Source organism: Garra rufa, chromosome 15 (genome assembly GCF_049309525.1).
Source record: "Garra rufa chromosome 15, GarRuf1.0, whole genome shotgun sequence".
NCBI lineage: Eukaryota > Metazoa > Chordata > Actinopteri > Cypriniformes > Cyprinidae > Garra > Garra rufa.
Window position 1 is genome coordinate 28,824,717 of NC_133375.1, and position 14,246 is coordinate 28,838,962.

Here is a 14,246-nt window from a genome sequence, read left to right on the forward strand (position 1 = left end):
AAATGATTTAATATTTAAAGAAAGTCAGAGCCTTTGTTATTCTTAATTTTGACATTCATTTTTAATTAACACCAAAAATATCCAATTATCTGTGCCGATATTAAGCACTTTTATTGGTATTGGTCATTTTCAAAACCGATTTTCCTATAAAATCATTTAAAAGCCCTTGTTATTCATAATTTTGACATTAATTTTCATTTTTACACCAAAAATATCAGATTACTGGTGCCGATATTAAGCAGTTTTATGGTTATCCGTATCATCATTTTCAAAACCGATTTGCTGATAAAATCATTTCAAAGCATTTAAAGAAAGTTTTTGTCAAAGCCCATGTAATTCTTAATTCTGATATTAATTTTATTTTTTACACACAAAATATCTGATTATCTGTGCCGATAATAAGCATTTTTATGGTTATTGGTATCAGTAATTTTTAAAACTGATTTGCAGATAAAAGTATTGAAAGATATTAAATAATTTAAAAGTATTTAAAGAAAGTTTTGTCAGAGCCCTTGTTATTCGTAATTTTGACATTAATTTTCATTTTTATAAAAAAAAAAGAAAATCTGATTATCTGTGCCGATAATAAGCATTTTTATGGTTATTGGTATCAGTAATTTTTAAAACTGATTTGCAGATAAAAGTATTGAAAGAAATTAAATAATTTAAAAGCATTTAAAGAAAGTTTTGTCAGAGCCCTTGTTATTCGTAATTTTGACATTAATTTTCATTTTTATAAAAAAAAAAAATCTGATTATCGGTGCCGATATTAAGCATTTTAATGGTTATCGGTATCAGTCATTTTTAAAATCGATAAAATTTAAAGGCGTTTAAAGAAAGTTTTTGTCACAGCCCTTGTTATTCTTCATTTTCTTATCATTAATTTTAATTTTAATTTCTCTGTAATAATTGGTATTGTAATTGGCCCTGAAAAACATATATCGGTCGACCCCTAATTCTAATATGTTGATTTGATGTTCAAAAAACATTTCTATTATCAAGGTTGAAAACAGTTGTGCTGAATATTATTTTGTCAAAACCATGATGCAATTTTATTAAAGTTCAAAAGAACATTTATTTGAAAGTTTATATATTTTGAAGTATTAAAAAAAACTTACTGACCCAAAACATTTGAACAGTTGCATAAATAGATGGCTTTTCCTAATATTGCATGCTCTTTAAGTATTGTAGTAGCAAAATACATGGATGGCATTCTCCATAGGCATGTTAGTCTGCATGACTGCACTATTGAACTTCCACGGTGGAGTTTGGTTCAATGAGTGTATGATAATGGAACAAGTTATTAAAGCTGCTAATATGACTGCTCTCACCCTCAATCTGACAGTATGACGCTTCAGGCCAAAGTCCAAAGATGGCAAATCACTCAACTGGGGCAGAAAATTCATACCCCACATGTATAAAACAAGAGGTTATACAGGGTAGACCAGTGCGTATGGCATAATGGAGAAAACAAGTGTGCAAGGAATGGCATGTGTGTGTATTCGAGGTACTGTAAAGAGATTGTGCTGGTAAACGCTCGTTCTGGGAGGTCTGTGAATCATCTTAGCTGTGGTAGATGACAGGTGTGGAGCCACTCAGGTCACTGCAGCAGTTACACAAACACACGCACACGGTCCTCTTAGCCTCACACAGCAAAAAACAACAGCTCCCTCCTACAGCCCCCCATTCATTCCCTCTTTCTCCCCCCGGCTGGCCTGATCCCTGTCATGTGGCCTGGCTTACTGCCCCCTCTGTCAGAGAGGAAGGAGAGGCAAAATGAAGGGATGGATGGAGGTTTAGAAACTCAAGCAGACAGGATCAGGCCCAGTGATGAAGTTACTTAACTGTCTGAAGTTATTTATCTGATTAGCAAACACTCCTAGCAGATAGAATCAGCAGAATCACAGTCAGACAGACTATCTATCTATCCAGCCATCTTTCCATCGATCCATCTGTTTATGATTATGGTGGCAGATGGTTTTTCTAACATGGGGGTCCAAACCAGACTAACCACACTGGCTAATTAAAGCCTATTAGCTCCAGGTCAGAGGGAAAGATTAACAACACCTACTCAACTCCCCACAAACAACTGGCCACCATATTAGTAATCAAAGGATGCCTTCCAGGATTTTCCTTGTTTTTGACCAATCACTGAACGTATTAAACCCATACTTGAATGATTATGATAATCTTAATGCTGACTGTATAATCAGTCTGCCACAGTTCCTGTCAGGTTCTGTTATTATGATACTCTAAACACAGGACAGGCCTCTGGAAAAACGGATTTTGTTTTTCAGGAGTCTTTCATTTTCAGCTGAGTATGGTTAAGTTTGCACAATATGTTGTATTGTATTTTTTATTGGTGAATGGTTACTAATTAATAACCAGATGACACAGATGCTTCACATAAATCTAGAAAAACATTGTGGTAAATTTGGGCGATATTGAATAACTAACAAAAGAGAGAGTGACATGTTTCTTCGTTTCAGTGTAAAACACTCAAACTGCCATTTGGAGCAGATCATAACTCTTAACAATAAAACTCTTAGCTATAAAGTTATTGTTCATTCTGTCCTATGCTGACGTTGCAGACACTGAGCAGAATCGTGTCACGCTGCCCTCTACTGGGCATGTTAAAAGATATTGAGGTACATAAACAATCACACTTTCTCTCCTTCTTTCCTGCATTCCTTCTCTTAATATTCTGGGAAGTGTGTTTCTTTGAGAGTCCTTCACAGTTCCAGCTATTTGATGCTAACAGATGTTTTGACCACATATTTCACAATGACAGAGTTTCCATTGTGGCACAGTTAGGCTGTGCTTCTGATGGTGCTCAGTGGGGAAGATGCTGCTCTTGTCTTTTGTTTTCTTTCAGTTTTCTTTCATCTGAAAACCCCAGGAGCCACTCAAGAACTTTCAGTTCTTCATTCATCCCTCTCAGTTAATTACAGTAATGTTATGGTGATATTAAGTGGTGTCGATAAGGCGGAAAAGAAAACAGCTCACTCATGAAAGGGGAAATGGAGAAATTAATGAAAATAGAGAAATGGATTTTTTTTTTGTTCTGTTTAGAATGTATACTTGCATACTGCATTTTTATACACATTTTAAGCACTTTATTCACAACATTTGGTTACAGTGGAAATCAAAATTAGAGAACAATCTATAAATTAAAAAAATATATATTGTTAATCTTCATCACTCAAAATTTGTAAGAATATTAGTTGTCGGCATACCACTGTTCTACTAATATGCTTTACAAAATACCATAGAAGTTCGACAAAAAACATTATTTTGTGAAAAACACAGGGATCAAAATTAGAGAACAGTAACCACTGTGCACAAAAGAGGATTACAACTAAAAATGTATCTGCAAGCACTTTAAGCCATTTAAGCAAAAAAGACATTACATATTATTAAGCAAGTCTGTAACCACCTAAATCAATGATTTAAAAAGCAAGAGGTTATTTGCCATAGAAATATGATGTTTTTTTAATGTTTATGACAATTATAGCGCCAGCTGTGGTCAGATCTTCCTAAAATAGTGCATGCTTGTTTATAATCACCTGTTGCATGTGCTCACCAGGTTTTGTGAAGTTTTGAGTTTTCCTTTAGGCGTTATAGGCTTTTGGGGATTTTTGGACTGGCCCCTTTTGTAAACAACCCTGTTATACCTTCCCAAAGGGTAAATTTCAACATTTGTTTTGATAATTACTGACCTAGAGAGTCCAGAAAATTGCACAGCAGTGTTTTATTCCAGATTGAGCGAAGAACCTAGGACTTTTTCACAAAAGTAGTTTTTTTTCTCAATCATTTAACAAACGATTTGATTGACAGCAGTGGTTCTAGTGGCTAAGTCATTTGGAAAAAGGAGGTCTATTGTATGATATGCATATGTGTGAAAAACCACACAATATATAATCATTTCCACTCTTGAAAAATGTGTATTGCCCCCCAGTGTCCGTGAGTCAAACAGGCCCACCGAGTTTCGCTCTGATCAACCTCTGTTTAACTTGTCTAATAGGTGCTAAAAGTTCATTGGTCAGTGGCAGCCATGTTTTTTGCATTTTTAAAAAAACTTGGCTGCCACTGGCCAATGAACTTTGAGCACCTGTGGCAATTTGGACCAAGACCGCGTGTACCAATTTTCACGTCGATAGGACAAACGGTTGCATAGTTATGGCCGTTCTTATAGGAACACTTTTTTCATGTGACCTCAGATTGAGCTCTTACATATGCATTGTGAGTTTGGCAAAGATATCTCATTCCATTTAAAAGTTACAGCCATTTTAGTCAAAGCAGCCCTGCCCCTTTCAAACATTTTGGCGTCCCTTTGCTACAGAGGGTCGAAAGTTCAAGGTTTTTAAACCTAGGACTAATTTGCAAAAGTAGATTTTTCAAAAAGTCCAAAATACCTGAAAATTTTGCCAGAGTGAGGGATGAATGGATCCTGCGACGAACCCTTTAGGAGTTATGAGCGATTTCGTACTTTTGATCGCTGTAGCGCCCCCGTCAGGCTACAGTACTACCTTCCCTCCAAGTTTTAAAGTCTCTACGACTTACGGTTTAGTCTGCTCAATCAGTTTTATGTGGAGATTGCTCATCCTTGGCCACTCTAACAATTAAAATAGGGTTTCAGCGCTACGTGCTTGAACCCCTAATTTTAGAGGGTTACACCTGGCAGAGTACGCTTTTAGTCCGACTTCTCTTAAATATGCTAAGACCAATCCTTACACTGTTTAGCACTGAACTGGCAAGCAATTCCAGCTGCAGTGTTTAACCAATTCCCCATTGAGAATCTCAATATAATTTCTATTCAAGAAATCAGAGATTTCGAATGGTTTTCTTGCATTGGCTGAAAGTCTGATCCCTTTGGTCTTCATCTGAATAACCTGCAGTTGCAGGGTTTCAGTGTTGGTTTTGTGTAAAATTGATTTAAAAAGAAAGCAAACAGCATATTGAAAATTATACTGCAATGTCTTGGCAACAAGGGGCCGTAGATTCTTGAGAATGACTCTGTGACTCCGATTAAAGATAATATTGAACTTTTTTATCAAACAACTTCCAGGAAGAACTTGTGTTGCCTGGCACGTCATAACACAGACAGATACGCCATCTTGAATGGTTCCCTCCCAGCGCCCTCTAGCTCTAGCTTTCTCTGTTTGCGTCAGCTCAGCTTATAACTCTTCTGGTGACGCTCGCACAACACAGCAGCCCGAGATTGAACCGTAAATCTCCCATACATACACAGAATGGACTAGACCCGCAATTTCGTTATCCCTCAGGTTTTTGCAAGCGCCTTTGGCAGTGTAGACATGATAGCTGGCTCGCCGGTCAGGTACAATGACGACAGGCACACAGAGTTGGGAGGCTGCAGACAGGAAGTGGGAGATTTCCTGGAATGTGTGCTTTTCCCCCCACAGTGGTGCAATAACAGCACTCTCGTTACTCATGTCGATGTGCTCCATAGCTTCACAGGCCCTGTGCGTGTGTGTTTACTTGTGTGTGTTTACGTGTATTTGTGTGTGTGAGTCCACCGCAGGAGGAGAGACTGACTGGAGACTGCGATTGTACTCTAGGGAGGTTTAGATCCAGTATGTCTCTATTGGTGTCGACAGGACAGATATCCTCAGCCTCCCTAGGGGTCTAAACACGCTCCCTAAGATTCCCGCTAAGCTTGTTTCCTAAGCCCACCCCCTGTGCCTCCCCACCTGAAACTAAACACCAGAAAAACTAAACAAATTAGATATTTTTCTCTGTATGTGTCTATAAGGATAGATCACCCAAAATATATTTTTTTGTTTTACTAAACCTGTATGATTTTTCCCCCCCACAGAGCACAAACTGTGATGTTAGGCCATATGTTTACACTGGTCTTTTCCATACAATGAAACTAAATGGTGTCCAGAGGCTGTTAAGTTTGAAAAAATGACCAAAAAATTTTTATGGAAGTACCATAACAGTGGTCAAACCTGGTGTGAGACATCTTGATGCACTTAAATTTACTTAAAACACTCTTTTATGGAAGCCTGTTTCTGCCACTTAATAAAAAACATTAAAAAACTTAATGAAAAAAAGTAATTGGGACTTTTTATCTAAAAAAAATTGACAATTTTGACTTTTTTTCAGAATTGTATAATATTGCAATTGCAAGTAATAAAGTCAGAATTGCAAGATATAAACTTGAAATTGCTAGAAATAAAGTCATATCTCGCGATTCTGCCTTTTTTTTCTCAGAATTGCATGTTTGTATCTCACAATTCTTACTTTTTTTGTCAGGGAAAAAAGTGGGATTTTCTAACAATTCTGACTTAAATTGCAATTCAGATTTTTTTTTCTCAGAATTGAGTGATATAAACTCAGAATTATAAAGTCAGAATTGCAAGATATAAACTCAAAATTGTAAGTTAAAAAGTCAGAATTGTGATACAAAAAAGTCAGAATTGCGAGATATAAACTTGCCATTCTGACTTTTTTTCTCAGAATATTTTCCTCAAGGAAAAAACACTGATATTTTCTCAGAATTGCAAGTTTATATAACCCACAATTTTGAGTTTATATCACACAATTGCGAGTAATAAAGTCAGAATTGCAAGATATAAACTCGAAATTGTGAGTTAAAATGTTAGAATTGTGGGATATAAACTCTAGAAATAAAGCTAAAGATACAAACTCGCAATTCTGACTTTTTTTTTTCTTAGTATTATTGCTCAGGGAAAAAACACTGATATTTTCTCAGTATTGCACATTTATATATCACAATTTATAACTGAGTGACATAAACTTGAAATTGCAAGAAATTAAATCAGAATTGCAAGATATAATCTCGTAATTCTGACTTTTTTCTAGCAATTTCAAGTTTATATCTCGCAATTGTGAATTTATAACTCGCAATTTTGGGTTTATATCACACAATTGCAAGAAAAAAGTCTGAATTGTGAGATAAGAAGTCACAATTAGCTTTTGATCTTTTTTATTTAGTGGTGGAAACAGGCTTCCATAGAAGAATGAAAATTGCCGACATAGTGTAAAATTTTTGAATCTGTGGTAGAAAAAAACCTTTTTGAGTTAAATAGCTGGTCTAAATCATACAAAAGGACAAAGTTCTTATATAAAAACAAAATTTTGTTGTACTATTGCTTAAACAGGTTGTGTTTGTGCAGATTTAGTGGTCAGTCAATATAGTTTCAGTTCCCACACCTTGAATGTAATCAAATGATACAGTTTGTTTCCTTTACAGATTGGCATCACTACTGCTGCAGTGGTGGTTGTGCATATAGATACACACTATGTCTATCTATTTCCTAGGGCTATAGCTGTGTATGAGATCAGAGGTGTGTGTTTGTGTGTGTGTGTGTGTGTGTGTGTGTGTGTGTGTGTGTGTACCTGGTATTCATCACGTTGTGGGGACCAAATGTCCCCACAAGGATAGGAATACCAGTAAATTTTGACCTTGTGGGGACATTTCTCAGGTCCCCATGAGGAAACAGGCTTATAAATCATGCACAATGAGTTTTTTTGATGAAGTAAAAGTGTGCACAATCTCCTGTGAGGGCTAGGTTTAGGTGTAGGGTTAGGGCGATAGAAAATACGGTCTGTACAGTATAAAAACCATTACGCCTATGGAATGTCCCCATAAAACATGTAAACCCAACATGTGTGTGTGTGTGTGTGTGTGTGTGTGTGTGTGTGTGTGTGTGTGTGTGTGTGTGTGTGTGTGTGTGTGTGTGTGTGTGTGTGTGTGTGTGTGTGTGTGTGTGTGTGAGAATGAATAGCCAGTGACACCTGCTAGTTTCAACCTTGTCTCCACTGGGTTTAAACAAATGAAAAGCCAGACGTCCTGGATATAAGGGACATAATGGAAAATCCCTTCATCCAGACAATCAACTACAGCGTCAGCCTTCCTCACATTGTCTCTTGTCATCCAATCGTTTTAGAATCTTTCCATCTTGAGGCATTTAAAGTTGTGACGTAATGGAAGTAGCAACAGGTCGTTTTTTTTTTTTTTTTTGTGACATAGATCCAAGTGAAACAGATTACGGAAAAATGAAAAAATGTACACTGCCAGTCAAATGTTTTTGAACAGGAAGATTTTAAAATAATTTTTAAAGAATTCTCTTCTGCTCACCAAGCCTGCATTTAAATTATCCAAAATACAGCAAAATCAGTAATATTGTGAAATATTTTTTACTATTTAAAATAACTTTTTTATGTTTGAATATGTTTTGGAATGTAATTTATGATCAGCATCATTACTCTAGTCTTCAGTGTCAAATGATCCTTCAGAAATCATTCTAATATGCTGATTTACTGTTCAAGGAACATTTATTATTATCAATATTTAAAACAGTTTTTCAGGATTCTTTGATGAATAGAAAGATCCAAAGATCAGCATTTATCTGAAATATAAAAGGCTTTTGTAACATTATACACTATACCATTCAAAATCTAGGAGTCAGTATAGTTTTTTTTTAAGGGGGAGAAATTATAAAAATTAATAGGCCTACTTTTATTTAGCAAGGATGCTTTAAATTAATCAAAAGTGATGATAAAGTCATTTATAATGTTACAAAAGATTTCCATTTTTATTTCTATTCATCAAAAAACCTGAAAACATTCTACTAAGCTGTTTTCAACATAATAATAATAATAATAATAAATGTTTCTTGAGTGGCAAATCAGAATATTAGAATGATTTCTGAAGAATCACGTGACTGAGTAATGATGCTAAAAATTAAGCTTTGAAATCACAGAAATAAATTACATTTTAAAATATCTTCAAATAGAAAACAGTTATTTTAAATAGGAAAAATATTTCAAAATTTTACAGCTTTTGCTGTACTTTGGATCAAATAAATGCAGGCTTGGTGAGCAAAAGAGACTTCTTTACAAAACATTAAAAATACTGTTCAAAAACCTTTGACTGCTAGTGTAGGTTGGGGACTTGATTCAATAACATGCATTCAGAAAAAAATTATTTGTGTACCTAAAATCGGATTTTACTTTTTCATTTTCGCCTGCACTGTCTGTTCTCGTGCGTTTATTAAGTTTCTTCAGTGCTAATGTTGATGTTCAGTGCTAATCTATGATGGTGTACAAAAGTTATTTAAAAAATGTACGCAGCATTCCAAAATAAAAAGGAATAGAAAGCAAACTACTAAAGCGGGAGGGAGGGAGAGAGAGAGTGCAGTGGGCGGAGTTGTGTCATTCACTAGCGGGGGTGGACTGCAGAGCCAGAGGGAGGGAGCGGAGCAGCTTGAGACTCCAGAGATCCGTGACGGGCTGTGTGTGTGCGCTGGAGGAGGACAATTCACACAGGATAAGCTCGGCGTACTATACTTGAAAACATTTTACCCTTTCTCGCTGGACTTGGGCTGTGTTCTAATGCCGCTACCGGACGATGAGAGAGGCCCTCACCATGAAATTCGCTTGGAAAGCTAAAATGGTAAGAAGTTGCGGTTCGTTTGCCCCCTGCACATTGTTGATTTTGCGGCTTTCTAGGGGGAAAGACAGAAGAGGGAGGGGGGGAAGAAAGCTTAGTAGGGAGGATAAAGAAGAGTTTAGAAGGGGAGGGGGTCGTGGGGAATATAAATAATGTTGTTAAATTACATTTTACTGCAGTAATATCTCGCACTCCTCTGTTTGGGATGATAACATGGGCAGCATTCTTTCATTGTTTGTTTAGAGGATTTTAGGGACCTAAACAGAGTCCTCAACTGTCCCACAGCTTTTTAAGTCAATTTGTTGCAATGTTTTACAGGGCTTTCATTATTGTTAAAATTATGGTGTTTAACTTGGCCACATAGATTCTCATAGTCCATTTTAATTGACTAAGTTCTATACTTGTTAACTACATATTTGCATTATTATTTTTATCAGATATTTATTACACTTACATATTGGACAGATGCTTTACAGTAGTATTTTTCATCAGTTTTTGTGTTTTCTAAGTGTAGAACCAATGGAATTGGCATTGCTCTAGCAATAAATGTTAATAAAATTAAGTAATAAATAAAATAATAAGAAAAAGCCATTGATAAAACTAATAATACCAGTTCATAATACAATAGAATTAACTGGATAAACCTGATAATTAAAGCTAATAAACCTTACCTCAATCGCATGTGACCCCAATACTAGAACTCCGCTTTTTTATTTCAGAGAAAAACTATTTTGTTTCCTCATGTGTAGCCCCACCCTCTCTAATAACTGCCTATGCCGCTGGACCGCTGAGCAGGCTTTAAAAGCCGCTTTGGAAAACATTTCTTCCAGTACAAAGGGGCAGCACAGTGCATAGATTGTGGACACGACAGGGTCCGGGCAGCGGGTGTGGAGACCTCCTACCATTGTTTTTGAGTGCGGCCTGGATGACTCATCCAGCTGAGTTTTTCTCTGAATGCACTGTACAGGAAACGGCCCGGGAAATACAGACAGACCGATCCACTTCATTTCCAGGGACAGTAACTCTTTCAGGCGCATAAAAGTGCAGACGTAGTCTGGATTTGCTGCAATAGGGAAAAAGCTCAGTAGGGAGATGTTTCTAATGTCAGGGTTGATGGCTTTGAAAGTAATGCACAGATATGTACTATTAGAAATGGCCCAATGGTCTACAAAATTGGTCCAAAGTCAGAGTTGGAAACGTCTTGTATGTATGCAAATTGTATAATATCTAAGATGGACATTTCTAGTAATTGCGCAGTTAATTCTCATATTGTATTTTCGAAACACGGTAATAATTTGATTAGAAGGGTTATTATTGACCTCTTAGGAGTTTGCTTACATCTGCATTTTAATTATTATTTTTTTTTTGCTATTTTTTTTTTTCAGAGGTAAATCCATAACAATTACATTTTTCACAATATTTCAAGTGTAATTTATGAGATTTGTTGTATTTTGAATCAATTTTTTTCTTTGCAAATGGCAAAAAGTTGATCATACTGATTTTAAAGTTAAGGATTCATTAGTTTGAATATGCATTGAACCAAAAACTATCGTAACATCTTAGTTGATAATTTAGTATACTTTAATTTTGACAAAACATCCCATGTTTTGGCAGTGACTGCACATTTTCGGTAGTGACATTAGTGACCACATCACAAACACTACTAAAACTAAAATTTGTTTTCCACAAATAAAGGATTATGTGTTCCCTTTTGTCACTACCAAAACAATGATGACATGTTTTAGTTGTGACAAAATGATGGAATCACACCCAAAAAAACAAATATGTCACTACAGAAACTCCACCAAATGTTTTGTTTGTGACTGTTTTGGTAATAACAATTTTAGATACTTTTGAACCTGTTTCAAAGATGTTAATCAGCACAGTTCTGAACAGTGGTACACATATAAAAAGTAAACGTTATGGAATAACTCCCAAAAAAGTGTTTAATTGCAGAACAAAAGGTGTTCGGTAGTGACGCTGCTTAATATTACACAAAGATTTTTCAGACTTTGGAGCACATTTACTTCAAAAATTATGGAGCCTATCTACTCGTACCTTGTTGCAATGAGAGAAAAGGACACGTGAATAATTCCTGATTATAAATGTAGGGGTGTAGTTAAAATCAATCTCAGCCAATGAACTAAAGCATACACTGTTTTGGTAGTGACATGAAAATGTGGAACACATTTTTTTTTTTACATAAAGTTTCATTTAGAAAATAGAAAATAAATATTGTTTTTGAATTTCACTTTTTAAATGAATCAAAAGATACTTTTAAAAAAACAACAATGGGAAAATTCAATAATTATTTTAATATAATGTTTATAAGTTGAAATTCAGGGGTTAGAGTTCGGGACAGCCACCTCCCAATTGAAAATACCCAATAAATGAGGACTGTATATATATTAAGCTTACTAATATTTATAATATTATTGTGAGTTTCAATAGATAATAGAAGGATCTTAGTAAACATTGAAAATTTGAATAGTAAAATGCATTTTAAATGTGTTTTTTTTTTTTTGGTTGTGGAAAAGCAGTTTGGACCAGTTTTGTAAAATGGCCTATATAGCATGGCTTTGGATGAATTTTCATAGAAATAAAAAGTTCTGACTTTCACAGAATTCAAGGGCAGGTCCATGATGCCACAGTAAAGCCAGACTTTTTCCAGACTTCTGGAAACTTTTTGGAAAAAAGTCTGGTGACATCGTTAGTGAAACAGCAATATTTCACAAATTCCTTTAGGTGCATTTTTAGTGTGCATGAAGGCAACAGTTTATTAAACATCTAAACATCTGTACTCATTTAAAGTCTTCTCACAGTCTCTAAAGTATGCACAGAAAAAAAATAACTAAATAAATAAATAGAATTCTCGTTTTCTAATTTATTTGCACTCTAAGAATTTTTATCCTTAAAGCTGGCATTTTCTACATGTTATTGATCTTATTGTAAACATGTGTTTCTTTTTATTAACCTCGCAATTCTTAAAATGTCTGTTGTTTACATTTTTTATTCAATTAAAATGTCATCTTTACAATCAACTGCAAGTTCGCATTCAGATCTGCTGCCATACAATTAACAACCGATGAGGAGAACCAAATCCCGCCCTCCTCTTTTTCCATTGAGTAATCAATTTTACCCGGATGTACGTCACAATGAGGAAGAAAAGATTTTCCACTACTTCCATTTTATCTTGACTTTAATGGAGGTTATAGATTTATTTTGAATATGAAAGACTGTTCTGGGTTTTGTATGTCACAGTTCTACCTTTTATATTATAAAGTAGGCAGAATTTATTGATATTTTTGGTCTAACAGTTTAATATGAATGATATGCTAGCCTGAAAGGCTCCACTCGCCCAGACACCCATTATATTGTTTGTATTGTGTGTATGTTTACACTTTGGTTCTTGAACTCCAAGGCTGGATAGAGAAATCTTTCACTTTTAAGAATCTGTAAAAGCTCTCAGGCCAATTTTTTTAAAACTCCATGCCAGCTCTGATCTCATTTCTCCTCTCTCCCCCTCTCTCTGTCTCCTTCCTCCAAATGAGTTATCATTTTCTCTCCTCCACTCACCCCCATCATGTCTGTCTTTTGATACTAAAATTTAAAGCCGGAGTTCCTGTTTATACCGAACTGAGACATATTGTTCCCCAGTTTTACGCCATGACATTCCAAATGAAGTAACACTGATTGTTTTCTCCCTCTGCAGAGCTCTGTGCAGGACTGGGGAGAGGAGGTTGAGGAAGGAGCCATATACAACGTGACGCTGAAGAGGGTCCAAATCCAGCAGGCGGCTAACAAAGGCGCAAGATGGCTGGGGGTGAGAGGAGGCCTTTGATCTGAATGCACTTCCACTCTTATTTAAAGAAACACTTCGGCTGCCCATGCTGGGCCGGCCAGACAGTAGGGCATATTAAGGGTGACCTTGTAAAGCTTTTTATAGTTTACGGATGTATTTAGTTGTGGGGTTCTCATAGTGTTCTGGTCATTAGTCTTCATGGATGGGCGCAAGAAAACACATAAAACTTTATATAGAGTTGTTTTGTAAAAGTTAAAGCTTGGTTAATGGGTTAGTTCACTCAAAAATGAAAGTCCTGTGACTGTTTAATCACACTCGTGTCATTCCAAAACTAAATGGCTTACTTTCTTATACACAAAAGAAGATCTTATGTTTTCCTCAGTGTTCACTACTTATGTGTTTTAGTGACAGGAAAACATTAATATTTGCTCTCTGTTGCATTTTTCAACCAAAAAATTTGCTGCATGAGTTTCAAGGTTTATACAACATTGTTATTTGATGAAGGCATGCTGTTATGGCTCCGTTCCGAAATTACAGCGGTGAATATAGTATAATCTGTTGCTTTAACCTTGAATAACTTTTTCCATATTGTCAACACCCTTCTGAATCAACATCAGAAAACAAAGCACTTATGAGCTGATGTGATTTCCATAGGGCTTTAGTTTGTTGGATCGCAGCTGTTTCTACATTAAATGGGTGAAAACACCTGAATCATTTCATAAATGTGACATTTATGATCTCAAAAACAAGCTTTAAAGTTCATGCTATAAAAATTTAAACACAGACATTTGATTGACAGTGCAATTAAAAGAAAGCACATTTAGAGAGGTTTGTTTTTAGAGAGGTCATGGTGCTTAATGTTTGACCTAGTTTTAGCGACTGCAACTCAGTCGTTTTATTTTTTTTTTCTAGAAGATTTAGTGTTGCTGTTTCACTGACATTCACCTTTTTGTGGCCTACTTTCAAATCACTCAGTTTTTTGTGTGAACAGTTTTTTTTTCA

The 14,246-nt window shown here is 35.6% G+C and overlaps 1 protein-coding gene across 2 annotated transcripts in view; it reads left to right on the plus strand.

Moving 5' to 3' along the window:
• The window catches only part of rgl1 (ral guanine nucleotide dissociation stimulator-like 1), a 32,590-nt gene that overhangs the window by 5,943 nt on the left and 12,401 nt on the right, over positions 1-14,246 (plus strand). Inside the window, exons 1-2 of one of the 2 annotated variants that reach the window (XM_073818648.1) lie at positions 9,254-9,445; positions 13,155-13,265. In XM_073818648.1, the coding sequence (XP_073674749.1) occupies positions 9,401-9,445; positions 13,155-13,265 (156 nt within the window). In that variant the 5' untranslated portion in view covers positions 9,254-9,400. Of the gene's footprint in view, positions 1-9,253; positions 9,446-13,154; positions 13,266-14,246 lie in introns of those variants that run through there. The other variant, XM_073818647.1, reaches the window with a different exon arrangement.